Source organism: Spermophilus citellus (genome assembly GCF_964194105.1).
Source record: "Spermophilus citellus genome assembly, chromosome: 9".
NCBI lineage: Eukaryota > Metazoa > Chordata > Mammalia > Rodentia > Sciuridae > Spermophilus > Spermophilus citellus.
In genome coordinates, this window is record NC_138191.1 from 98,437,739 (window position 1) to 98,464,860 (window position 27,122).

The 27,122-nt window shown below is 45.2% G+C and overlaps 2 protein-coding genes across 8 annotated transcripts in view; one reads left to right on the top strand and one right to left on the bottom strand.

Annotated features, from left to right (window-relative positions):
• The first annotated feature begins 2,398 nt into the window (after window positions 1-2,398).
• The window catches only part of CC2D1B (coiled-coil and C2 domain containing 1B), a 30,536-nt gene continuing 5,812 nt past the window's right edge, over window positions 2,399-27,122 (top strand). The window contains exons 1-25 of one of the 6 annotated variants that reach the window (XR_014023552.1): window positions 2,399-2,548; window positions 4,079-4,161; window positions 5,393-5,537; window positions 6,462-6,565; window positions 6,962-7,120; window positions 7,503-7,628; window positions 7,750-7,909; window positions 8,331-8,512; window positions 8,707-8,782; window positions 8,883-8,993; window positions 9,083-9,213; window positions 9,437-9,509; window positions 9,695-9,822; window positions 10,229-10,346; window positions 10,431-10,603; window positions 10,991-11,116; window positions 11,701-11,759; window positions 11,842-11,958; window positions 12,340-12,413; window positions 12,520-12,578; window positions 12,770-12,821; window positions 13,430-13,529; window positions 13,696-13,786; window positions 14,895-15,024; window positions 15,295-17,391. Coding sequence is in view for 1 of the 6 variants with exons in the window: in XM_081306414.1 (XP_081162540.1) it covers window positions 4,096-4,161; window positions 5,393-5,537; window positions 6,462-6,565; window positions 6,962-7,120; window positions 7,503-7,628; window positions 7,750-7,909; window positions 8,331-8,512; window positions 8,707-8,782; window positions 8,883-8,993; window positions 9,083-9,213; window positions 9,437-9,509; window positions 9,695-9,822; window positions 10,229-10,346; window positions 10,431-10,603; window positions 10,991-11,116; window positions 11,701-11,759; window positions 11,842-11,958; window positions 12,340-12,413; window positions 12,520-12,578; window positions 12,770-12,821; window positions 13,430-13,529; window positions 13,696-13,786; window positions 14,895-15,023 (2,559 nt within the window). In the remaining 5 variants the exon portion in view is untranslated. Of the gene's footprint in view, window positions 2,549-4,078; window positions 4,162-5,392; window positions 5,538-6,461; window positions 6,566-6,961; window positions 7,121-7,502; window positions 7,629-7,749; window positions 7,910-8,330; window positions 8,513-8,706; window positions 8,783-8,882; window positions 8,994-9,082; window positions 9,214-9,436; window positions 9,510-9,694; window positions 9,823-10,228; window positions 10,347-10,430; window positions 10,604-10,990; window positions 11,117-11,700; window positions 11,760-11,841; window positions 11,959-12,339; window positions 12,414-12,519; window positions 12,579-12,769; window positions 12,822-13,429; window positions 13,530-13,695; window positions 13,787-14,894; window positions 15,025-15,294; window positions 17,392-27,122 lie in introns of those variants that run through there. The other 5 variants (XR_014023553.1, XR_014023554.1, XM_081306414.1 and 2 more) reach the window with 5 other exon arrangements.
• Window positions 20,653-27,122, bottom strand: part of ZFYVE9 (zinc finger FYVE-type containing 9) — a 208,168-nt gene continuing 201,698 nt past the window's right edge. For both annotated transcript variants that reach the window (XM_081306404.1, XM_081306403.1), the window contains 3 exons: window positions 25,742-25,847; window positions 23,212-23,388; window positions 20,653-21,508 (listed from right to left, as the gene is read on the bottom strand). In XM_081306404.1, coding sequence (XP_081162530.1) covers window positions 21,347-21,508; window positions 23,212-23,388; window positions 25,742-25,847 — 445 coding nt within the window. In that variant the 3' untranslated portion in view covers window positions 20,653-21,346. The remainder of the gene's footprint in view (window positions 21,509-23,211; window positions 23,389-25,741; window positions 25,848-27,122) is intronic.

Consider the following 27,122-nt stretch of genomic DNA (forward strand, 5'->3'; position numbering starts at 1 on the left):
AGAAAGGGATGGGGCTATAACACAGCAGCAAAGTATCCTTAGGTTCAATCCCTCCTGGGGAGAAAGCATATTCTCATGTATATATATCCTATTATAATTGGCTGAGGATCAGTATCAAAAAAATTTTTTAAACCATTTCACATCAAAAACCTGTATATACAGCCCCCACACGGGGGCTGGAGTTGTGGCTGAGTGGCAGAGCTCTTGCCTAGGATGTGTGAGGCACTGAGTTTGCACCCTACTGCCACATTAAAAAAAAAAGAAGAAGAAGAAGAAGAAGAAAGGTATTGTCCATCTATAACTAAACAATATATATGTATTTAAAAAAAGACTGAGTAGGTTATATGGCATAATTGGAACCCAAATGCTTCACTGATGGGCATAAGAAACTAATGACAACTTTTGAAACAATGTGATAGCACAATCTGAAAAAATGTAAGAAATCCTATGATTCCATTCCTAGTAATATGCTCTGGAGAAATTCACATATATGTACTATTGAAGCCAGACTTAAAGTTAGGTAGTCAGTGTAGTTAGGTAAATCGGGTCTAATACCGAGTGAAATCTAAAATGGAGGCCATGCTGAGAATGATTCCAGGAAACCAGGACAACTTATGGAATGTTAATGAAGTCCTGAAAAGGCCCTAGGCCAAAGTCCATCCCAAAGAAGTGTTAATGAAGTCCTTCCTGTTCAGACTACTTCTTTGGCCCACCTGTGTCCCACCCCTCCGGCTTTCCAAGCTACATTCCATCACCAAAACTATAAAAAGGGGAAACAACCACTTCCACGGATTCCACCTCTTGGGTCCCCTTCTTTCTCCGGGAGAAGTCTTTTCTGCTGTCCTTTAATGAACTTCTAATTTCTACTCTGACCTTGCCTCGGTGTGCCTCTTCGGTGTTATTCTTCAACATTGGGGAAGCAAAGACTGGTCACAGGTCAACAGCGGTAACACTATGAGTTAGGTACAAGAATGTTCATGGCACTGTGATGGCAGGCAATTGAAAAAATGACAATTCATTTTCATACTATGGAACTCCAGAAAGGAAAATCTAAAAATATGTGGATGGATCCTGCAAACAGGGTTGAGTAGAAAAAGTTCCAATTATGCAGTATGATACAAAACTTACAAAAATAGAAATGTTCAGGAACAATAAACCCCACTCTCAAGATCGCAGATGTCTCATAAGTTTACTTTACTGAAGATGTGCAGGTGGCCTCAACTGTATTGTGGTTTAAGAAAAAACTTGGAGTAAGTGTCCATGAGGCTATGCTAAGTCCCACACAAATAGCAACTACTGAGTGCCTATTGTGTACCATGCTCTAGATACCCAATAGAAATAGGGAAATTTTTTACCTTTGTGGAGTTTGCATGCTAGTAAACTTGAAATGTTGTATGTCTTTGTGTATACCTTAAACATTCCATTATAAAAATGTTAAACTTTAGAAGAAGTTAGAAATAAAATACGGAAGTGAAATCTCAAAACTGATGAAGCCAGGGGCTGGGGTTGCGGCACAGTGGTTGAGCGCACGCCTGACACCTGGCACGTGTGAGGTAGTGGGTTTGATTCTCAGTACCACATAGAAATAAGTAAATAAAGGAATTGTGTCTATCTACAACAACAACAACAACAAAATTTTAAAGTCATGAAGCCAGGGGTAATGGTGCACGCCTGTAATCCCAGATACTCAGGAGGCTGAGACAGGACAGTAACAAGCTCTATGACAGCATCGGCTAAAGAGCTGTTAAGTGTAGTGTCGCACCGAGACCGAGTCCTCGCCTCACATAAGAAGGGCCTGGGTTCGAAAACTAATACCAAAAAAGAAAATGATGTCCCTTCCCTGAGAAGTTATCCCAAAACAATGAGATGTAAAAGCCTTTTGTCCAAGGAAACCGGAAAATTTTGGAAATCACTAATAGTATTAGAAAATAGGAATGAATGTCCATAAACTTTTTTGTTTTCCAGAGTTGCAATGCGCTTTGCTTCTTTTATTCTGAAGTTCCAACCCGCCTTCTGAATGGAAAGGGGGCGCTGAACTATGAAAATTACGGAGAGATCCACTTCGGAGACTGGATTAGAAAGGTCTACAACCAGGGTGGCCAGCACAGAAGCCCCGCCTCCTCGTACCGGGGGGCGGGCGAGGACGTCCGCGGTATTGGCCTGTCGAGCCGGTGCCCAGTTCCTGATCCTGAGAACGACAGAGAAGGTTTGGCGAAGTCATTGAACAAAGGAAGAGGTGCGCCTACTGCTTTTGCAAGCAAGTTAAGTCTTGGTGGAACCGCCCGACACTCCCGTGTCTCTCACTACCTGGCCAAAGGCGCCTGCGCATTGCGAACCCCACCCTAGGAGTCACCTGGCGGAGCGCCCCGCCCGCTTCGCCTTGCACATGCGCACTGCGAACCTCTCGACTGTGAAATCACGTGTTGGGTGCCAGCCGCCTCCGGGCGGGAGCTTCCTGTTGCTGCCTCTGCTGCCTCCCCGGGGCCGCGGGAAGCCAGGGCGGTGCCGGGAGGGAGAAGGCTCGGGTTTGGTTCGGATCCGCAGCGAGGTATGCCGCGTTCCCGCCCCCTGGCGTGGGTAGCCCTGGGGACAACCGGGGAGATGGAGGCGGCTTGGGTAGGCCAGGGCCCGGCGGTGAGCCCAGCCGCGTGGGAGTGGGGGGCCCGGCTTCGCCTCTCTGCGCACTCTCTACTGACCCTGGACTTGGGTCCAGCACCGAAACCGCACACTTGGAGAGTCTGACCGATTTTGACTTTCCCCTGAACCCAGAGTCACTCCCGCAGCCCCTGCTCAGTTGACACCCGCGATTCACCCAAGTCTTGGAAATCTGACACTTGTTAGTCCTCCAGGACGCCAGCTCCCATGTGCCCACACCCAGTTAACCTCTTAGCCCTGTACATTTTACCTCTTAACTCTGGACTCCAGCCGCTTCTCTCCATCCCCACTGCCACCCCCCACACGCCTTCACAGACTATTGCAAGATGCTCAGTACCCAGATTTCCTGCCCTGCACTCCTTCCTACTTCCTGTGCACCTTCCCTACCGCATATAGTGATGTTTCTGAAACACTGGCCTGAACCTGTCACTTCTTTCCCCCTCTCTTCAGAATAACGCTCAGATTCTTTAGGATTAAAGGTTTTGCCCCTTGCTCACATTTCTATCTTATACCATTTCTGGACTCAGGGTTTGGTGTATGTCCCAGTAATACCAGGCCTTTATAACGTTTCCTTTTCTTACCCCAGAACCATTATGAAGTTGTCCTTATGCCTGGAGTCCTATATTTTTCTTTTCCCCCAACTTAATGACTCAGCACAGGCATCACCTTCTCCAAGAAATCTTTTCTCTCGGTTGGATAAAGGGCTACTTCTAGGCACCCATGGCACCTGCAGCTACCCTGTTTGGTGTTTTTTAATTCATGGGTTTGTCTACACCATGTAAATGTTCCTTGAAGACTGAAGCCTGTGAATGTTCCTTGAGGGTTACATTAACTTCTGCACTCCCAGTGCCAAACATCATCTGCCATATAGGTCCCATGAATTGTTGGGGGAGCTCTGAGGGAATCTGAATGCTGAATCAGGTTTCTCTGGTGCAGAGGTGCCCAAAGAAACTGCCATGGTGAAAAATGCTTTGTATCTAATATGTCTAAATCTAAAGTGTCTACTGGTGATCAGTAGCCACATACAGCTATGTGTCTGGCATGGATTTTTAATTTTAATTAATATAAACTAACACATGTTGTTTCCAGAATGGATAGTACTGCTTTAGAGCCTGTCTGAATCCTACCCAACCTTAAACCTACCCTGTAGACAAGGTTGCTTCTCTGAATATGCCTTCCATCAGACAGTTCAGTAACTTTATATTGTGTGTTCACACTCCCTACTAAACCCACTGACAGGTGGTCCCCAGCCTCCCATCTTCCATGTTTCTTATTTCAATCCTATAATTCTAAGATTGGTATTTTACCCCCTGGGTAAAGTACTGCCACCCAGGAGGGCTCACTAACCACATTTACCACTGTCAGAACTTGGCTCAGGTCTACTCCAGTGTGTCTGATTCTCTTTTAACTCCCCACCTGATAGGTATCTAGGTTGCCAAGATGCCAGGGCCACGGCCTCGGAAGGGCCTTCAGGCCAGCGGTCAGGGTGTGGCAGCTGCCAAGCAGGTATGAACATGGCCTCCTTCACCTCTGGGTCACTTTGGGGTGGAAGGTCTCTGAACAACTTGGGCAAATTGGGTTACCTGTCAGTCCAAAGAACTACCACACAGGTGGAAGAGGAGGTCTGAACTCCCCTCCTGGATTCAAGCATAGCCATCCTCCTACCTACCATCACCACTCCATGTAAATTATCAAGAGAGTTAAGAGTCACCAAGATTTAGGACTCTGATGGAACCTCAGTGCCCTCATAGGTCCCTTATTTAGGGTCATGACATTGCTTGCCAGCCAGAGATGCCAGGGCTGGAAAGCTGTGGACAATGAGAAGACTTTGCTGTCTAGGGACACACGGCTGTGGCTAAAATGGGAGACCAAGGGGGCCTGTCTTCCAGTTTTCTCCCTTTAAGTCTTCTGGACCCAAGTCCTGAGACTTGTTAGTCTATTTTTATTGTCTTAAAGGAGGCAGATAAGGGAGACTTTATTTAAATTCTGATTTTGTCATTTAGGATGCTGTCTCAGTTTCATATGAACATAAGTATAAAAATAGTACCTATCTACCTAGAATGTTGAATTTTATGGACACAGAAAGTAGAATGGTGGTTACTAGAGGGTAAATGGAAGAGAGGACGGGGAGTTAGTGCTTAATGGTACAGAGTTTCAGTCTTGCAACATAAAGAGTTGTGTGGATGAACGATGGTGACAGTAGTACAGTGCTATACTACTTAATACCACTGAACTCTACACTTAAAAATAGAGGGCTGGGGTTGTGGCTCAGAAGTATCATAATTGCCTTGCATGCATGGGGCACTGGGTTCAATCGTTAGCACCACATAAATAAATAAAATAAAGATACTGAGTCCTACAACTAAAAAAAAAAAAGGAAAAATAGAATGGTAAATATCATGTTGTATGTTTTACTACAATTAAAAAGTAGGACCTCCCTCTCAGAATTATGAGAATTAACTGATACAGTCTTGTAGAGAGTTAAGTATAATGTCTAGCAGCTATTGCTGAAGTTGTTTGCAACAATAATGACAGTGTAATCCTTCCAAGTTCTTTGAAGACTCCCTGTGGAGATAAGTGGGTAATGTTGCAGGCCTCAGTTTCCCTTTAGTGGCACACTGGTCCTCACAGAGTGAAGGATCCACTAACTGGCACACTGGGAGCCCCAGGTCTGGCTCTGGGGCTGGCTCTACCCTTTCTCATTGTGAGATTCCTAAGAATACTTTCCTGCTGTCAGCTTGGGCTCTTTGTGGAATTCAACTCTGAAGACATGCTGCTAGGGGTGGATGAAACTGAAGATGATGAGGAGCTGGAGGCTGAACTGTTGGCCCTCACTGGGGAAGCAGGGACTGCAGGCAGGAAGCCAGCACCCAAGGGGCAGGGTAAGTTTTCAGCACTGGGCTAAGCTCTGATAGGACCAGATGGGTACAGGCCAGTGGTGGAGAGTTCCTTGCCTTTAAGCCTGGAGGAGCCAGCCAGATCCCCTGGTCCTTCTGACAACCATCTCCCCTCTGCAGCTCTCCTAACAAGAGGTCAGTCATACATCTGTGATGGGAGCTCACCTCTTCTTGAGCTGCCCTTTCTCAATTGTGGATCTGACTCAGGTCACTATCCTTAACCCTACCAGCCTGTTATACAGTAGGGTCCAGTTACCTCAGACAGAATTGGATACAGAGTAAGTGTGCAGAAATTGTGTCAAATGAGCAGGTGGAATTTCTCTCCACATCCTGGACAAGGACAGAGATCTTAGGCCTTGGAGGATCGGGGAGTCTAAATCTTCTTATCAAGAACCTCAGAGAAAACCCCCTCAGCTCAGAGAACTCCCCTTCTGAAGTTCCTCTGAGCTGAGGATGGTGATAGGACTGGGAAGGAGCTTACTGATCAACCTCTTGCTCTGCAGTTAGACAGGCCTAGGTTTGCATCCTGCTCTGCCACTTAGTTGGATTAAATAGATGTAGCAGTTCCTCGTTTATTCAGTATGTAAAGTGGGGATACTAATCTTTCAGAATTGTGAAGCTCAAATGGACTCCACAGATTTTTACAAACCTAAAAGGTGTGATTGGGGGGAATGAATGGGTATGTTTACTACCAGCAGAAATGCAGAGAAAGGGGCAGCTAAATATCACTTGTTGGTGGGCTCAGGTGTTCCTGACAAGGATCTTTTGATCAATTTTCTGGGTGAGACTTTGCTGTGGGAGGGAAGAAGGATTTCTGCTTGGGGTATCTCCCAATACAATGGATTAAAGACCCTTCTTTAGTGCACCTTAGTTTGAGTTGCCCTGACCTCTACAACCTTCTTTCCCCAGCTCCCCTGCCAATGGCCCACATCGAGAAGTTGGCAGCAGACTGTATGCAGGATGTGGAGGAAGAGGAGGAGGAAGAAGGACTCGAGGAGGATGCAGACCTGTTGGTGCGTCTGCCAGGCTGGTGTGCAAGGGCTCTGCAGTCATGCTCAGGTCTGATGGAGGAAAGGGCAGTGGAGAGGAGGCCTGGGGTTATTCCTTCTGTATCTCTAACTTTGAGTTAGAGCTCTGCCCTACTCTGCTGTCTTCCTGGCTATATACAGTGTGAGACTTGTCTCCTGTGACTTCTAGTCTGAACTCTGCCATTGAGTTTTCTCAAATTTGAAGTCTTCATTGTTTTCAAGACTATCGTTGGTCAGATTAAAGAGATGTTTTGGGAAAGAGGATTACGCACCAAACTGACATTAGGAAATATTACTGGGAGAAAGGGTCCTTTGTTCTCAGATGTACTGTGGGTGTGATCATGAGGTCCCCAAGCTCTTGGGACTTGTGTGTCTCCCCAGTCTGAGCTGCAGGAAGTCTTAGGTGCAGATGAGGAAGCTGGGCCCCTGGATGGTGATGAGGCAGCTAACCCAGAATTCTCTGAGGAAGACAAGGGACAGGAAGACATCGAACCTCCAGTGCAGACAGCCCTCCTAATGACTTCAGTTTCAACAGCTCAGGTAGATTGAGGAGGGGCCCTGTGTGCCTTTGATGTTCTTACTGTAGCATGGCTTGTTATTGCCTTCCTCCAGCAGCTGCCCCCAGACAGATTCTGAGCATGAAAAACTCCTCTGTGGCTGGCCAACCTCAAAGGCCTCTCTGTTTTCCCAGACCACCCCCCACAGCCATTTCTTGGCCTCCATTGATGGGCTTCTCTGTTTGCCTCTGGCATGGCCTGTGGCCTCTCTGGTGGATTTTTGCCTCACACCTTGGTGGCTTTAGGCTCTTCTTTCTCCTGGAGTCCCAGAACTCCATCTTCTGGGGCAGCTTCCTCACAGGGAGAGAATGGCAAGGGCCTAGCTGGCTGTGGAGTGGCCCAGCCCTGAGCTGAAGTATCTACAGGCTGGAGGGCCTCAGGGGCTGCAGGCTTTGCTGGAAGAACGGATCCACAACTATCGGGAGGCTGTGGCCAATGCCAAAGAAGCAGGTGAAGCAGCCAAAGCCAGACGCTGTGAGCGTGGCCTGAAGGTGAGTTGGCCAGGTGGAAAGGAGAGCTGGGGAGCTCTGTAGAGGTGATACATTGGCCTGTGGTAGAGCAGAGTCCAAGCCAAGATGGCTTCCTGTGTTTCTGACTGGTTTTCTCCCTCAGACTCTGGAGTCCCAGCTAGTTGCCGCAAGGAAAGGAAGGAAGATCAATGAGGATGAGATCCCACCTCCAGTGGCCTTGGGCAAGAGGCCCCCAGCCTCCCAGGAAACAGCCAGCAGGAGCCCTGAGGCTGACTCCCAAGCTCCCCCTGCCATGGAGCCAGGTATCTGGAGTTACTCAAATTCTTTCCTAGTTCCTTGGGTCAGAGCGCATGGTCTGTCTACCCAGCCTGCCACTTGCCCATTGCTCAGTCACACCTTCCCCAAGAGGCCCTCAAGCCAGTGAGACCTTTGGGCACTGGGAACCCAAAGTTGGAACCTTCTCCTTTGACCATTGTGCCTTCTCTGGGGGCTTTACTTGTGTATTTATTTTTGGCACTAGTGGAGATTGAACCCAGGGCCTCACTCATACTAGGCAGGTGTTCTACCACTGAGCTACATCCCTCCCTGGCGCTTCTTATTCTTAGACAGGGTCTTATTAAGTTTCTTGGGCTAGCCTTGAAGTTGTAATCCTCAGGCTCCAAAATCACTAGGAATACAGGCATGTGCCACCACACTCAACTTTCTGGGGGCTTTCTGTTATAGACAACCCCTCCCAATCTGAAACCAGCCTCCTGCACAGCCCTGGCATTGCTGTCCTGCCTGATTCAGACCCACATCCACGGGCCCTGCTGTCAGCCCGACAGAGAGCGTATAAAGTGGCTGCTCTCAGTGCCAAGCGGGCTGGAGATCTAGATCGTGCACGTGAGCTCATGAGGATTGGGAAGGTATGACATCTAACTCCAAGGCACTGTGTCCATCCTTCATTTCACAGATAGGGAAGTGGAAGCCCAGAGAGAGCGAGCGAGCAAGAGAGACCCAGGCTATGCTTGGGCGAGACTGGCCTAAGGGGGAGCTATTTTAACCCAGACTCCTGGGGTTACCTGGTTTACATCCACACCTGCTTTTTTCACTACTATAGAGATTTGGTGCTGTCCTGGAGGCCCTGGAGAAGGGGCAGCCTGTGGATCTGAGTGCCATGCCCCCAGCACCTGAGGGTTAGTGTGGGAATTACGGGCTGAAGCTGGGGTTAGGGAGGAATATTAGGTGTGGGACCAGCCAGGCACCTCTGCCTTCACTTCTGCTCTGGGTCCCCAGACCTGAAGACCCTCCCAGAGGCTTCCAAAGCCCCCACAGCATCCTCAGTCCTACCCCCAGCAGTGGAGAGAGTGCTCCCAGTGACAAGCCCCAACATCCCAGCAGTTTCAGGTAGGACAGGATGGTGGGACAGAAGTGGAGGCCACGGGGATCTGGGGAGGGAGAGGCAGAACTGAAGTCCTCTCCTTACCTTCTTCAAGTGGCCCCTGCAGAGCCGCAGACAGTGTTGGATGCCCTGCAGCAAAGGCTGAACAAGTATCGTGAGGCAGGCATCCAGGCCCGGGCCAGTGGGGATGAGCGCAAGGCCCGGATGCATGAGCGCATTGCCAAGGTGGGCCTGCAGCTGGGTAGCTCCCTGGCCTATGCTGGCCTCTTCTCCTGGCTGATGGCTTTCTTTCTCCCTGCTGTTTCTGCTATCCCTGGTCGTCTTTGAGTTTTCATCTCTCTTTTTTGGAGCTCTTGCTGCCTTGGCAGGAGCCTTCTTTCTCTCAGTTTTCCTGTCCCTTCCCCTTGGTAGCCATGGACCAGAGGTCCCTCCCTTTGTTCCCATACAGCAATATCAAGATGCCATTCGAGCACACCGAGCAGGACGTAAAGTGGACTTTGCTGAGTTGCCTGTTCCTCCAGGTGAGTGGGCCTTGGCCTACGGGCTCTAGGAGAAGGTCTCTGAGCCAGAAGGTGGGGGGTGGGGGGGAGTTTCTTATGTGTCTGTCTCCACCTGGTGGGAGTCTCACATCCCAGCCATGCCCAGGCAGAGTCAGACAGGACCCTGAGGCTACGGCATCCTCTTCCCATACCATCTCTCATTGTAGGATTTCCCCCAATTCCTGGCCTGGAGCCCACTGTGGGTACTGAGGAGGATTCAGTGGCAGCAACTTTGGCAGCTGCTCAAAAACTGGCCACCTCAGAGGATACAGCCCCAGTAGAAGATGAGGATGAGGTTTGACTGCAGGCCCAGGGCTCCCAGGGTTGGTGGGGGATATGACAGATGAGGGGTAAACTCAGATCGTGTTATTCATACTAACAAGCCCAGGGAGGTAGGTATCCTTTCCTCCATTGTAGACAAAAAACCTGAATAAGAGCAAAGCTAGGATTCAAACCTAGGTGTTTTTGACTCAGAGCTCAGCTTCAAAATCCATTGTCCTACTGTTTCCTGTCAGGGATGTTAGACCAGAGAACTTTTGAGGCTTTTTCTAGCTCTGAACTTTTGTAGGGCCAAGAGGGGAAGCCACTTGTCTCAGGTCACACAGGGTTATTATAATATTAGGAAGAGAGCCCAGGTCTGGGAGTTGCCATGATCAGGGTGGGGAACGTACCCCCTGTGACAGCGTTCTGTGCACCTGCAGGCTGAGCCCCTAGGACAGGCCCCAGTGGCCAAGAAGCCAGCACAGCCTCTGGTTCCTTCATCCCGGCACCTTCCTGAGCCCAAGGCCTTGAGTTCTAAGGAGGCACTGAGTCCAACTGGTGAGTGGAACAAGCAGTATGGGGAGGGGTGGAGGGCCTAGTGAAGGGCTGGTGTGGTGCTAACCATTGGCTCTTTCTCTTCAGTTCAGGAACAGCTGACACTGCTGGAGACACGGAAACTGCAGTACCAGCGAGCAGCCCTGCAGGCCAAGCGGAGGCAGGACCTGGAGCAGGCCAAAGCCCATCTGCGGGTGGCCAAATGCCTTGAGGGGCAGATCATCCAGGTCCGAGCTGGCCGACCTGTTGACCTCTCAAAGGTGAGTCCTACGTAGTTAAGCACTAGGTCTTCCCAGGTGAAGGAGAGGATGGCTGACTTGCCAGGCAACTTTGAGAGGAGGTAGGGTTTGGTATAGATATAGTAACAGCTGGGAAAGAGCCTTCAGCTCATGCCTCTTTCTCCCTTGAGGCCCCAGGAAAGACAGGGAAAGAGGGTAGGCTGCTGTGGTCCTCAGTGACAAGGCCAGGCCAGGCCAGCGGGAGCAGAGTGCTCCAGCAGCCTAAGGCAGACACAGGAAAGCAATGGGCTCCTGTCACTGAGGTTAGTGGAAGTTGAAGAAACATTTAGTTTGAATTTCTGAATTTGTTGGGCTCAGTAGGAGAGTAATCTGACTCTTGGGGCCTGCGGGACCTTATGACCTGGGTAGGTGCCTTCACCTTTGACGGATGAAGAGGGTGACTTCATCCTCATCCACCATGAGGACCTAAGACTCTCCCAGAAGGCTGAGGAGGTATATGCCCAGCTACAAAAAATACTTCTGGAGCAATATGAGGTCAGTAGGCCTTTTATTTCTTCCTTCTCTTTCAGTATGCACAACCTCCCTATGGAGAAAGGCATGGGGTACGGAACAGATTGTCGTGGATTCAGATTCTGGCTCTGTTGCTTACTGGCTTTGTGGCCTGTGGCAAGGCACTTTTGCCCTCTCTGAACCATGTTTCTCTCATCTTTAAGGGGATGATAATAACTTTCCTTGAGGGTGATTATGAAGTTCAAGTTTGAAGGGATGAAGTTTTAGATGGGAGGGGAGAGCTATATGTTTTTGTTTCAATATATCTATCTGAACTGCTGACTATTCTGAGAAGTCTACTTTCTAATATGATGTTGAATTACGTTTTAAGGGAAGGACAAAAGTTTGCTAAGTGAATTTTGGGGAATGGCTGTCCTCAGGAGAGGAAACAGCAGAAGTGTAGTCAGAAAAGTGTGGTGGGACTTGGGAACAGTGACCTTGAGGGATGTGTGGAGGAGGAGAGGTGAGGCTACATGGGAAAGGTTGGAGCTTTGTGAGGTCAGGCCTTGCATGCCAGCTTAGGCAAGTCCTGTTCTGGCTCTGGAGTCACTCTGGGCCCCTATTTTTAGAAGTGCCTGCTGTTCTCCAAGCAGTTCATGCACCAGGGCAATGTGACTGAGACAACCCGGTAAGTGCAAGGGCTTAGGGGGCTTGGGTAGGGGGCAGACAGTGAGCCTTCATCTGCTGATGTGTATGCCCTTCCCTGTTAGGTTTGAGAAGCTGGCTCAGGACCGTAAGAAACAACTGGAGATCCTGCAGCTAGCTCAGGCTCAGGGCCTTGACCCTCCCAGCCACCACTTTGAGATGAAGACATTCCAGACTGTGAGGTGCCAAAGCCTAAGGGGAACAGTGGCTCTGTGTAGGGACTGTGAAGTGCCAAAACCTAAGGGGAAGAGTAGCAAGAGGTTGGGAGCTGAGGCTGGAGACTCTTCCTTAGTGAGACTTGAGTGCCACAGGCAGTGGGGCCAGTGAGGAGGGTGTGGTGCCTTCCAGGGAAGAGCTGAACTGTGTAGTGACTGTGGAAAGAGCCCCGGACCAGAAGTCAGAGACCAGGCCTTTATGCCAACTCTGCTCCTTCCAGCAAGATAGGCTTTTCTTCCCACCACTCTTCTGGTTCCCTCTTAGTTGAGCAAGCAGACACTGGAAGAGGTGACCTTGTTCTGCCACTCTCCTTTACTTTGTGATCTCTCCGTTCTCCTTGGCTATAGGATCTTCTCAGAACTCAACAGCACAGAAATGCATCTGATCATTGTCCGGGGAATGAACCTCCCAGCCCCTCCAGGTAATCACAGAACCACCTCTACTCAAGGAGGCTCTTTGCCAGAGCTTCTACCTCAGGCATTCAGCTTCTGGCCACTCCTCCGACCCACTGCCTTCTCTCCTCACAGGGGTGACCCCTGATGATTTGGATGCTTTTGTGCGGTTTGAGTTTCACTATCCTAACTCGGTGAGGCTGTTAGGATCCTCTGAACCATTCTTCCTTTAGAACTCTGTTCAATTTCTCTCCATCCCTTGGGGACCTGGCTATGGGGAGGGGTTTGAAGACCTAGTCCATTCCTTACAGGATTCAGCCCGGAGTTCTTGGTGCTGTGTACTTGTTTTTCAAGCTGTGCTGACTTTTCCCTTCTCACTATTTAGGACCAGGCTCAAAAAAGCAAAACATCTGTGGTGAAGAACACAAATTCTCCAGGTGAGTGCTGATTAAAGCCTCTTTCTTTCCCCCCTTACTTTCTATGTGGGCAGCACATGTGTTTCCAGAGTGCTTTCAAATCTATTGTCTTACTTGGTCCACCCAACTTGGGAGATAAAGGCAGATATTAGCAACATTCCTCTTAGGGAAACTAAGGCTCAGTAGGGTAGGAGATTTGCCTAGGGCCTCATAGCAAGGAGGTAGTAGAAATAGTGAACCCAGAAATCCTTACTCCAAATTCCAAGTTCATTCTACTTTGATATAATTCAAGTAGAGTGGGGCTGGGGTTGTGGCTCAGCAGTAGAGCGTTCGCCTGGCACTTGTGAGGTGCTGGGTTAGATCTTTAGCACCATGTAAAAATAAATAAATAAAATAAAGGTATTGTGTCCAACTACAACTAAAAAAAAAATATTTTAAAAAATAATAATTCAAGTAGAATATAAAAACTATTGGCTTCCAAGGCTAGGACCTAGATGCTCTACCCTACCCCCTGATGGCAGCCACCCTGAATTAAAGGCAAAGAGATCCAGAGGGAAAGCCTGCCCTTTTCTACTTTTTCAGTAAATTCCTAGGAGCCAAGCCCCTCCTTGCCTTCTCCTCTTTTGCAGAATTTGATCAAATCTTTAAATTAAACATCAACCGAAACCACCGGGGCTTCAGGAGAGTGATCCAGAACAAAGGAATCAAGTTTGAAATCTTCCATAAAGGGTAAGGCTCCTCCTGTCAGTTACATGGCAAAGTGGGTGGGAAGGAAGGAATGGCATTTTGGTTCCCACTACCTCTGCTATTACTTATTTTGCCTGCAGTAGACTCATCCAGTTCATTCCCATCTTCCCTGCTCAGTCTAATCCTCTGCTGCCTCTTGGCTCCTTAGATCCTTCTTCCGAAGTGACAAGCTGGTTGGCACAGCACATCTGAAACTGGAGCGGTTGGAGAATGAGTGTGAGATCAGAGAGATTGTGGAGGTAGGGCCCAGGGCATGAACAAGCTGGAGGACTTGTAAGAAGAAAGCCTATTATAGATTTCTGTTCCCTTAATTTAAAATTGTCCATTGTATCTGTGGAATTTGTGGTATCCCCATTTCATAGATGGAAGAGGTTCAGAAGATCTGAGACAGTTTATGGTCAGCCAGATAGGAAGAAGCTATACACTTTCCACAATACTCTAATCACTCAGGTTCCCAGAGGTGATGGATGAGAGAGAAGACCCTTGAGTCTGATCACTCCTGTCATCTTAGCATATGGATTCCTAGGTTCCTAGGGGCAGGCTTATGATTGGGGCAATTGTCTGACAGCAAGATGAAGTGAAACAGGCTCCAGGCCTGAAATCATTATGGTATTTCTGGGTCTAAGACCCACTTGGATGCAGCTAGTCTCTGCTTAGGAAATCAACTTCTAGGTAGCTCCTTAAGCATCCATGAACTCATAGGATTACATAGTCAAGGACTCTTAAGAGCTTAAGACAGATGGGGAGCAGACCTTACCCTTACTGATGCCTGTGTAGGCTGGGGCTTTTCCTGTTGTGGCATACCTGCCCTCTACCTGTGGGAGTTGTTCTAAAGTAGGGCCTGGTCAGTATCAGCCCCACTGAAGGTGGTTGAACTTCTCTGGCCTATTGTAGTGCTTTGCATTCCAGCTGCCTGCTCTCCTGCCCTAAAGGAGGAAGCACTGGTCAGGGTTCTAGTCTTGACTCTGCTACACAGAGTCATTCATTTCTCTCTTGGCCATCTGTGAGGTGAGGGCTGGGCTCTGGTTTTCAGGATACTCCATGAAGCCAGTGTTTCTCCAGGAGTGGCTATGGGGAATGAGGGGAAAACTGAGTGAGTAGAGCCCCAGGTTTTGATCTTTTCAGCTGGAGCATTAATGTTTATTTAGTTTTATATATTGCTTCCTTGTAAGATATCCCTGAAACAACTTCCACACACAGCACGAGGCAGGGGTGTCTTGACCTGGAGGCTCTCTGGATAACACTGCAGGATGCTTAGCTCCTCTCACCCCCTTTCTGGGACCTTAGGGACCTGTCTGCCCCCAGCTGTTTCCTCAATTACCATTTCCCTCTCCATGGTCTTCATAGGTTCTGGATGGAAGAAAGCCCACCGGGGGGAAGCTGGAGGTGAAGGTAAGGCTGCGGGAGCCTTTGAATGGCCAAGACGTGCAGATGGTCACCGAGAACTGGCTGGTCCTGGAGCCCAGGGGCCTGTGAGGTGCGCAGCTCTTGAGATCCTCAGAACCTCTGCCCCCCCTGTACCCTGCCAGCATCCCATAGACCCCCTTCTCTTGCTCAACCTATTTATCTTGGGGAAAATCCCAGGAGTTTCATATCTGTGAGGAAGAGGCAGAGCTGTTGGGTAGGGCCCATGGGCTGAGTTTCTTACGTTCTTCTGTCCAGAACTGGGAAGGGAAGGTAATAGTCCAAGGCTTAACTGTCTTTAAGAAAGCCTTACTAAAATCCATTGGTTTTCACTGTGGTTTAGACTGACTTGCTACGCTCTGTGTCCTGTGCGGCAGATGGTCAGCTCCAGGAGAGGATCAGGCCAGCGGCAACATGCAGGAGCTTAAGGCTTCACTGGCCTCAAAAGCCTTTGTACTTAAGAGAGAAGCTGCTATACACACACCAAAGGCCTGTTGCATATGTGCGCCGCTGACCATGACCCTGGGCTTTGCTCTTGCCGGCTCCTCCTGCCCTCCACAGAAGCAGGCTGGATTCCAGGAGCTCCTCTTCCCCTCGTCTCCCACTCCTCCAAAAGTGGACAAAGGCAAGGATACCCTCACCGCTCTGTGCCATGGAGTCCCACAGCCCCTTAACTTCTGCATACCAACTGTGTGCAGCTTACCCCAGCCCCAATTGCACTATTTCTGGATGTGCCTTTTAAAGATGTAACTGCTTAAGGGATGGGAGAACTTGAGGGTGATCAGGAACCAGTCCTGCTCAGGACAGGGCGTGGTTCCGTGACTCCAGTTGGTCCTTGGCAACCTGTCCCACCCAACCCAGTTCACCCAGCTCTGCCTGTGCCTTTGTTCTGACAGCTGCTGCACTAGCCTTCCTGCTCCCAAAGGACTTAGTAGAAGAGGAAAGTTACTTTTGGTACTGCCTAGTGGGAAGGAGTGGGGTAAGGTTGCATCTTGGGTTTGGTCCATGCACCTAAGATGAAAGACTTGTTAACTGGGGAGAAGAAAAAAAAATATATAAATATGTATAAATTTATGTAGCCATTTTTTATTTAATAAACTAGGTCTAATTCACTATAGGGATTTTGTACCTTACACACAGCGTAAATAATCTTAAATCTGGCATTGTTAAAAAGCCAGAGAAACTGCAACATTTGCCCACTGCCACTGTGGGTTTCATATTTGAGAGAAGACTGGGGAAGCCTTTCTTCTCAGCTGATCGCCAGGGACACACCTTAGTTCTTTCCAAGAAATTTGCCTTTGGCTTTGTTTTTCTGAATGGATGGAAACAATGAGGGGTTTATAGTTGTAATATATTTAATATTCAAAACTGCAATATTCTGTATTACTTAGAAATAAACACCACATCTTTTATTTCCTCCTTTTTGAAGCATTAAGTCCAACAAAGTATTCCTCAAGATTATTTTTAAAAGGCTGTTTAAGTTGAAGCAGATACATTCAGATTACTGGTCATTATGTTATTGCATAAGCACAGCTCAAGGATTGCGCTTTTTTGTGTGTGTTTTTGTTGAGCTAACAGGGCTGGGCCATGCTTCCCTGCCGAAGAGAGCAGAGCTTTTAGTGGATAACAGTAGGAACTACAGACAAGTGACTCTTCCAAGAGCTCTCTGGCCAGTCTTACTTACCTATCAGATGTGAGCTAGCAAAATTTCCAGAGAAATTTAACACTTAATTACATATGTGTCAAACAAGCAGTAATCTAGAATGAAAAGGAGAGTCTTAAGCCTTCTTAACATGGTCTGGACAAGCCTGAAGGGTTCCTGATCCAGCCTGGTTTTTCCCTTAGGGTTTGCATTCCCACCCAGTACTTACAAGAGGGTGAAGGATAGACCACTAAAATTATCCTTTAAGATTCTGAACCCAGGCCTCTGCTGGCTCCAAAAATTTACCTTTGCAACATGTTCAATTTCAGTAGGCTTCACTGCTCTGTTCTTTGGAAAACAGAACCTTAAGACTGAGGGAGGCAAGACAAAGACACCCACTGGGCTTGCTGGCTGTGATTCTTAAAAGGCCTTTGTTGTAGCCAAGGCATGCATAGATAGTAGGAGGGACCTACATAGTTCCGGCTTGCCTAAGATTTGTCCAAAAGCGATAACCAAACACTGAAAATTAGTCACTCATGGGATGAGAACCAGCCATGACTCAAATCATTTTCCAATTTCAAATTGAATCTTTAATCTAGTGCAGTGTGCACTTTGTTCTGAATTAGTGAACTGAATAAAATGTGGAAGACATTTTTTAGACTGGTCTCACTATTAAAAGATGGAACTCTTTTGTGACTGAAACATTATTTTTCCTTTATCATAGCACAATTCTGAAATCTGCATGTTTGCTTCCAAATATCTGTGGCATCTCCCAAAAGATCTTATCCTTCAAGTAAGGTCAGTTTGAAACATACACAGAGTTGAGACTGGTGGGTCCTAGGGAATTTGTACCTGCTCCAGCACCACCACATAGATGAATTCTTCTCTTCTCTGGGCTCAGCCTTCCAAGGTCTGAGATGGCCATGATCACTACTGCTCTACTCCTTAGTCCTTCTGTATATATAATCCCTAGAAATTCTATTACTATTATTTAAATTATTATTGTAGCATTAGTAAAACAAATTACTATTATAAATTAGCCAAATCCAGAAAACCTACTTATTGGAATGAATTAAGTGCATAAATTATTTCCCAGATGATCACAGAGGTAAATTTAATTGGAAATTTGGGGCCCATCAGCAGAAATCAATGTAAATGGGAGAAGACAGGAGAATAGGAATTTAGGCAAAATTCTATATCTGTACCACCCTAGAGTGCAGTTGCTGCTCAGAAAGTATTAAGAATAAATGGAGAAACCTTCATTGCCTGGTATTTGGTGAGCATTCAACAATTTTTTTAATCAATCACTGGAATGGCAATTCTGTTCCTTGTCAGTTTAGAATGAACACTATGTCAGCCCTCACCAGTGGTGATTTGGACCCAGGAGCCCCCTACCAAGCTACACCCCAGCCCTTTTAATTTATTTTGAGACAGTCTTACTATCTTGACAAGGCTGGCCTTGAACTTGGAACCTTACTGCCTTAGCCTCCGGAGTAGCTGGGATTAGAGGTATAGGGGTGTGTGTGTGTGATCTGTTTTTATAATCTAGAAAATTTTGCCTAATCAGAAATGTGATGTTTCAGCACTTCATTTTATGTAATTCTTAAAGAGTACACATTGTATAACACCAAAGATAAACAAGGGGAAAACTAGCCTTAGTTTTTTAATACCGAATTCCACAAGGTGATTTTATTGCACATAAAAGGACATTTAGTGTAGTTGAGAATGGACCTGACTATACAGGGCCATAGTAAGAGAACTGAAAAGCTTGTGCTGATCTAGAATTAATATGCAATGGCAGGATGTATTTAGGTGAACGGGAACAGAGATGAGCTACAGGAAAATAGGACCGGTTGCTATAGAAGCTCCAAACTTCTGAGGTATATTTAGATCAAGCTGGACCTTAATACCAAACACACCTGCCCCTTTAACAAGTGCTTCTTGTTCTTGTCAAGTCTGGGGGTTAATTCCAGGGCTCAGTCCATACAAGCTGGTGGTGTGTGACCCAAGGTGTACTTTAGAAGCTCCATAACTCTGAATTTATGGGAAAGGACCTCATAATTCTCTGTAGCTTCTATTGGCAAAGCTTTTGAGGAGAAATATGGACAAAAACCCCACCCTATCCCTTGAAGAAAGAGAGGACCCCAGCCAGACACATTTCCCAAGCCTGGCCTGTGGGCCTATTGGTAACTTTATCTACTAAACAGCTTCACAGTCTGTTAGTGCCAAATGGTAAGTCCAACTCCAGCCACTGAGGAGCAGCCTCTCCTGCATTGGATCTGATGCATTCTTAGAGCTATACTTTTGCTGTAGACAGAGTAACTCAGCGTGGCCTGGGCTTTCAGAAGATGCTGGTGACAATGGAATGTCTTAAAGCAGTACTTTAAAAAAAAAAAGAACTTTTTATTTATTTTTATATGGTGCTGAGAATTGAACACAATGCCTACCACATGCTAGGTAAGCACTCTACCACTGAGCTATAACCCTAGCCCCAGAGTAGTATATTTCAGAGTATGGGTTGTAGAATCCATTTGGTCTGTAACCATAATAAATTTTTGACAAAAGAAAACAATCAGAATGTGTCACATATATTCTAGTTAAACCAGACCTTGGTTTCTAATACCACTCCCATTAAAAGAAACCAAGGGTCCTTGGAGAAATGGCTGATTCCAATTCTGGGGCAGAGTAAGTACAAAACTAAACTAGCCTGGAGCATCCTGTTAGGCTAGAAAAGAAAGTGTTTAAAAAAATAGTAGGAGTATGTCACAAGGATGTAGGACCCAGCCTAAAGGTGCTCCATTTGGACAAAGCTAAGACCATTTAAGCACCAAATTAATGAATTGGAACCATTGAAAACACAATCCATGAGACCATAATGAAAATTAAATAATAAGTAGAGAAGAGGAAAGGCTTCTGTTTATAGATTACCAAATTGAAATTGTAAAGGTAGAGGACGTGCTAGAATTAGAGAGTCACTTTGCAACTATTAGTTACAGTAAAAGACCAGTCAGTACAGGTAAGAAAAAAGTGGGTTTAAAGTCTAAGAGGACAATTTGATGAGCAAGAAATCTGCATGGTCTGAAAGTGTCTCTCTACATACTTGTTATTAGTTTCAAAGGGAAAAATGAATAGTGGAGAAACTGGATAACACTTTGATTAGCTTTACCACCATCAATGAGAGGCAGGCAGATATCAGATAGTGATCATGGCCAAGAATGCACAAACACAAACTGATTCAAGGAAATATCAAACTCAAAATGAGGTATTTTTCCATTAAAAAACATGATAGGACAGCCTATTTTCACCAAAAATACCAATGACATGAAAGATAAAGGCAAGTCATTGATAGCTACATACCCTCCCTAATCCTATGCTGGAAGATTTACTAGAGGGGAAAACACTACAAAGGTAGTTACTGGGAAAATGCTAAGTTAAAATAATACATCAATATGAACTTGACCCAAATTGAAAACTCTTCTGCAGTTACGTAACAGAATGTCCTTACTGAGGAAATATTAAAGTATTTAGGGGTAATGGGCTATGATGTATGAATGTACTCTGAAAGGCCTCAATTTTTTTTTTTTTTTTGGTACCAGGGATTGAACCCAGGAGTGCTTAACCACTGAGCCACATCCCCAGACCTTTTCATTTTTATTTTGAGACAGGTTCTGGCTGTTGCTTAAGGCCTCACTAAACTGCTGAGGCTGGCTTTGATCTTGCAATCCTCTGTCTCAGCTTCCCCAGCTACTGGGATCACAGGCATGAGCCACCACGCCCTGGGGCCTCAATTTATCTTATTTTTTTTTAATGGAGGAGGAAATGAGCAGGAGGGAGAACAAGGAAGAGGAAGGGAAGGGGAGGGGATAACAGGACATAATAAAGCAAATAGGACAAAATGTTAATATGTGAACAGTAAGTGAATCTGGGTAAAGTGTACATAGTGGGGTTTTGTACTTGTAGCTTTCCTAGAAGTTAAAAAGAGTTTGCAATAAAATGAAAAATACTTATAGTACATAGTAACTAAAGCTGTCTTGATGTATGTTTGGTTGACTTCCACAGAAAGGCCCAGTTTAATATCTACCATTCACCTGGGCAAATCTCAAGTGATCCTGAATTCAGCTCTGCTATCCAAGTAACTTCACTTACACCCAGGAGCCCTCCATGGCTACAAAAGGAGATAATCCCTTTGGTCTTTGATTAATTTCAATGAGTAATCTGGTGAAAAAAACAAAAATCTAAGTGTGACTTCTATCTGACAAACACCTATGATGTAACTGGGACAAGATCAGTGTGGAATTTTCCTTTTTATACCAATTCTGTAAAAAGAGTGCAAAACTGATGCTTCATTGTTTATTTCCCCTCTGCCCTCCCACTGCACCATTGGTGATGGTTGTACCCATTTCAACGTTTCTGAGCTTATGACCATAAGTAATCTTAAAAGAGAGGAGTGGGATTCTTGTCTAGATGTAACTGAAGGGGATTAGCTGCAAGATAGCATAACTGTTGTGCAGTAACAGAAGCTGTTCAGGTCTTCTCGGTGGACAATGCATAGAAGACTTAGAGTTATAGAACATCTGTCCCCCCAACCACCCTTTCCCACCCTTGTCCCCAAGCCCCCTCACTCCCACCCTATCCCACCCACCCCCATTAATAGTGTTAACAAAAGCTTAATCTTCCAGTTTTAAAGTGCAAATGATTTGGATATGACTGCTGTTGCCACGGGTCTGAACAGAAAAAATGAAGTCCTCTTTGCCTATGCGATGTTTTCCAGAATATAAAAGATGAGTTCCATGACGACAGGGCCCTCACTGAGCTGGCAGGCCCCTCCATGGATCACTGGCACCAAGGCGCTGTCCAGATCATTCATGTACTGCGAGGGAAGGGGCTGGCCATTGCTCCCTGCTTGATAGCCAACCTATATCCAGAGAGAAGGGGATGATAGGTTACTAAACACAGAAGATCTCTCCAAGGCTGGGTTGTGGTTCACCAATGATACAGTGCTCGCCTAGCATATGTGAGGCATTGGGTTTGATCCTTAGCACCACATAAAATAAATAAATAAAATAAAGGTATTGTGTCCATTTACAACTAAAAAAAAAAAAAAAGACCTTCAAAGGGCTGAGCAGGAAAGGTGAAAGGTGATATCCTTCTTGGTCATGGGCTAGTCACATGACAGTGAATACAAATTCTTCCTCATCACTGAGCTGCCATTTATCAACCTGTCATTTATTCATCCTGGCCACCTGATAGCTATAAGACCTTGAGCTAATCACTTAACCTCTTAGGATTTTTGTTTTCTGGAAGAGGCAGCACATAGAGAGGCATGGAGAGTCAGAAATAATATTAACTTTTGGTTTTGAAAATTAAAATGAGAAACATACAATGTTCAGCTTCCTAATATAACATTTGTTCTTAAGTCCATCCAGTCACCCATGCACCACTTTATGAGCACCTTTGAACACAGGGATTCAAGGATAACAGAGCCCCTGCCCTCAAGAGGCTCATACACTCAGCAGAAAAACACTTGTTATCTAATTCATGTGAGAGAATTTTCCCTCTCCAGCTAGATAATCAATACCATTTGAAACAGGACTAAGAAATTTCATTAGTAATACCCTGATATGCTTCTTAAAGCCCTGGGCAAGACCTTTAGCAGAAAATAAATACTTGATTGATTGATGACTACTCAGGAAATGGAGCCAGATACATAACATTTACTAGTTCCCTGATAATGGAACAATTCTGCACTTAGGAACCAGTTTCTCCCTATAGAACCTTAGGTCAGGAGCAGCTTTTGGGCAGAAATAATACTTAGCTGGGAGGGGTGATCATGCTGAACACTCACACTCATTTTCTAAATGACTCAAAACTAAAGGGTTGAGGGAGATAAAGAGGTCTGGCAATTTATGAACATCAAAGCAGAACCAATGGGACCTCTCTCAGGCAGCCAAGGTCCAAAGAAATTGTAGAGATTAGAGTGCTTAGCCTTAGGAGAAATACATTGGGACAAGGAACTGGGACGAGGGGGTGTGAACTGGATTGTTTCTACAAAGAGCTTATAAAAACATTAGGACAGACATGAGGGAAGCCTGACAACGGGAGACCTTAACTGACAGGAAAATTATGAGGGAGGGGAAAAGCTCAAGTTTTAGCCACAAACTAGTATGAAAATATTGGCAGTAAGAAAAATCTCATTAAGGCATGGGTGATTGCAGCGGCCAGTTAACAGAAGCCTGCTCTAACTGGATTAAGAAAACAACAAGATTAGGGACTAGTGCCCTCAAAGGGAGCAAAGAGTGATGCATGATGGGTGACTGTGAAGTATCACACAGGTGCCAGTCAGAGGGGTGGCAGGTCCTCACACTCCTCTCCTGACCATGGAGAGAAGACAGGTAACTCTCTAGAAGGCATGTGATAAAGAGGACATGGTTAAAACGTTCAGAGAGCATCTTACCAAGAGGATATATGGGTATTTTAATATTAGAGGGAGATTAGAACATTACATCTGTGAAGGCCAGGAGATCTGGAGAAGTAAGCTCTGGGTTGATTCAGGAAAACTCATGACAGAAAATACAGACATTGCCCAAGGCCAGCTTCAGAAGCTGAGATTCTTCTTACCTGGTCTGAGTCCAGTGTCACACGTAGTCCCAGTTTTGTCATTCCATCTTCCTTCAGAAGCTTCAGGTGGGGACACAGAGCAAGGCAAAAAGCCTTGGCAACATGCTCAGTCAATCTGCTATGATCTGCAGGATCACTTAGGCAATTATGCTGATCATCATTTTCTAGGAAAAACACCTGTTCCCCAAACAAAAGAGACTTTTAATCTTTGGCATAGATTTTGAATAAGTGGATTAGCTCACAAGTGGATAAGCACTATAGTTCTCCAAGAAGTGCAAGATGATCTGACAGGAGCAGAATACCATATAGTTCCTGGGTCATGAAAAGTAGGGCACCAAAAAAAAAAAAAAATCTTCATGGTCCCTGCACACACATATTGGTAGTAGCAGCCTATTTCCCTGCAAGACTCCACCACAGCCTGATGGCACATCCTACTCAGAACTAGAAAAGGCCTCCATTTTGCATTATACACTCTTAAAAGGTAATACTGATGTATGGACAATGTTCTGAGGAAGTGACTCACTCAAGTGCACAAAAATATTCAGAGAGAGCCAAGCCTAGAATCCAACTCTTCTGCCTCTTGACCTACACAGAGCTTTTCTCCCTACATAACCCTGCCACTGTAGACACCAGAGCTGTTGTCAGTGTGCTAGCATAGAGCCAAGCACTGCACAGTGCACAGTCAGAAGCACAGCAAATGTGAACTGAGAGACCCAAGTCCTAGTCACACAGCTGCCTATGCCTTAATGAGTCCTCTAGTCAAACCAAAGGATTAACAGATGTCAAAGGCCTTTTTTATTTTTTATTTTGAGATGGCATTTATGTCGCCCAGGCTGGTCTTGAACTTATGGGCTCAAGTAACCCTCTAACCTCAGCCTCCTGAGTAGCTAGACCTACAAGCATGTGCTAAAATGCCCAGTTTTCAAAGGACTTCTTAATGCCTAATTTGCCTCTATAAAAATGAAAAGAACTTACCATCTCTGGATACTGTAAAGTGTAAACAATATAAAAGCAAAATATAAAAAAATAATGCAAATATACAATGCTTACTGTTCAAATAAGGGGCTCATACTAAGCATATTATCAAGGGAGCAGCTCTGCAGCCCTGTGCTTGTGTGTTTCAGAGAGAGTGACAGCATGACATGATAGAAAGAGCTCTGAAGTGGGTGTCAGAAGACAGAACCCTGGATGCTGCTCTGCTAACAATCAGCATTAGTCACAAAGTTATAAAGCCCATTTTCTCATCAGCATGATGAAATGGGTACTCTGCCTACCTCACTGAGTTACTGAAGAACAAAAGAGGGAATGGAGGTCAAACTGCTTTATAAGCTATAAAGAGTTTTACATGTTCCAGACTCTGCACTGCTAAAAATGTGTCAAGGATTGATCATTATAAAGCAAGAAACTAAAATTGCTCAGCTGAATATAAAATCATGGAGCCTGGTATAGAGGATGAAACAACAGCTCAAAGACCAAGAGAAACAGGCTGCAGTCCCTGTGCTATCAGAAACCAGCTATGAGATCCTGAATAAGACAATGAACCTTTCTTAGCTTCAGCTTCTTCATGCATGAAATGGAAAATGAGGAGTTACAGAATTAAAAAAAAAAATAAGACAAATCTGAAAGGAATTCTAGAGATTGTATAATTGAACCTTATAGAATATACATGAAGTTTAAAAACCATTAAGAGGCCTACCTATTGACTCTTTGAGAATAAACTTGCTGATCTGTGTGACTGTCCACAAAATCAGGGCCCAGCCCTGCTCCTTTTCATTCCCATATTAGACTCTATTAATACAGCCTTCATGGTAAAGAGCACTTAATTTAGTGTAAATGAGCTTAGAAGTTGGCCAGAGATAAGTTTAAATTAGGAACTTGCCATTACTTATTTGCCTCTAGTTATTGACAAGATACTTATCTCTGAGCTTTAGATTTCTTATTGTGAAAAGAAAAAATAAAAGATTTGGGGGAGGGGGAGTTCCAGGGATTGAACCTAGGAGTGCTCACCCACTTAGCACATCCCCAGCCCATTTTTGTTTTGTTTTTAATTTTGAGACAGGGTTTTGCTATGTTGCTGAGGCTGGCTCGAACTTGCAGTCCTCCTGCCTCAGCCTCCTAAACCACTGGGATAACAGGCATGCAGCACTGCACCTGGCAAAAAAGAAAAAAAGTCTATTTTTTTGACTGTGTTATTTCAGATATTTAACTATAAATGCAGCAAGACTCTTGTAGCTTTCTGAAGATCACACCAAAGATAGTATGTACCACTCAGAGATGTACTCTTTGAATTCTGGTGCAAATAATCTCTAAAAGCAAGTTCATCAGATTACAGCAAGCTACACATGATGGCAGTTCTTCTCAGGGATCTAAGACAGACCAGGAGGAATTAGAGTTTAGTAGGTAAATGGAAAGACTTCTTTCTCAGAAAGATTTTTTCTTTATCTTCCGGAATCAGCCTGGAATGTGGCTCTCAGCCTGGCAAAAAGTTGTGCTCAAAGCAGGTCAAGGGTACCAAGTTTCATTTCCTTACCTCTGTCCATCTGATGACTTTTCCATTTGCTTTATACTCCGATCCATGGAATATCTTCACATTTGTTATAGACTCCATGGACTTCCCATCTATAGGACTTATGACACTAAAACAGAGGAAGGGAAAAGAAATACATCTGATCAAGTCTTGCTATTAACTACACTGGGTGCCTTGTTGAACCCATCTTTGCAGCACATTATAATAGGAAGCCTTTGTACAAAAATGTACATAAACAGAGAGGACCTATGCATTGAAATGATTCAAAAAATTCACAAACACATTTTTCTAGAAGCTGGCTCTCTCTAATGTAAACAAATCATTTAATTAAACCTGATCTTCTAGCATGCCTTCTTTCCGTAAAAAATGCATCTAATTTTGTTTTCCCACTCTGTTCCTGACTCTAATAACATTCATCATGTAATATTCTTCATATATTCACATATCTACCTTACAAATGAATTTCTGAAGGAAGTGATATAGGCACTCTGTAATTTCAGTACTGATCAACTATTCAGAACTCAATGAAATTGAGTTCATTAAATTAGGAATTTAATGAAAGTTCATTAAGAATTATTTAACCTAGCTGGGCACACACTTGTAACCCCAGCTACTTGGGAGAGTGAGGCACGAGGATTCCAAGTTCAAGGCCAGCCTGGGTAACTTAGCAAGATCTTGTCTCAAAAATAAAAATTTTAAAAGGGGGTTAGAGAGAGAGCTCAGTGGTAGAGCATGTGTGAGGCCCTGGGTTCTATCCCCAGCACCACCCCAAAACTCCCCCAAAGAAATAAAAAATAATTTTTTGACCAAGTATGTTAATTAGAACAGTTCTACTGGGAACTGATGAACCAGTATCCTTGTTATCTATCGCAAATTCCTTCCAGTACTATCACTCCTAGATTCCTGAACAGAAAAAGCACTTTATAAATTCATTTCCTCCCTAAAATATAGCAAGTAAATTCAATATGTGGAGATACACATTTATTCTGATAAGGACCCTAAACATTTGGCACAGACTCTAGACTCTTCCTAACAACTTTCAAACCATTTATGTTCTTGATTGTCTATGTATTAAAAGTCAAATTAGATGGGTGTGGTGGTGCACACCTGTAATCCCAGCAACTGGGGAGGCTGAGGCAGGAGGATCACAAGTTTAAGGTCAAACTGGGCAACTTAGTAAGACCCTATCTGAAAAGAATATAAAAACAGGCTGGAAACTATGCAACACCTAGAATAAAATGCAGGGTAAACAATGTAGGTTTAACATATAGGTGCAGGCAACAATTTTCTCAATAGGACCCCTGAAACTCAGGAAATAATAATGCCAAGTTAATAAGTGAGATGACATCAAATTTAAAAGCTTCTTCACAGCAAAGGAAACAAT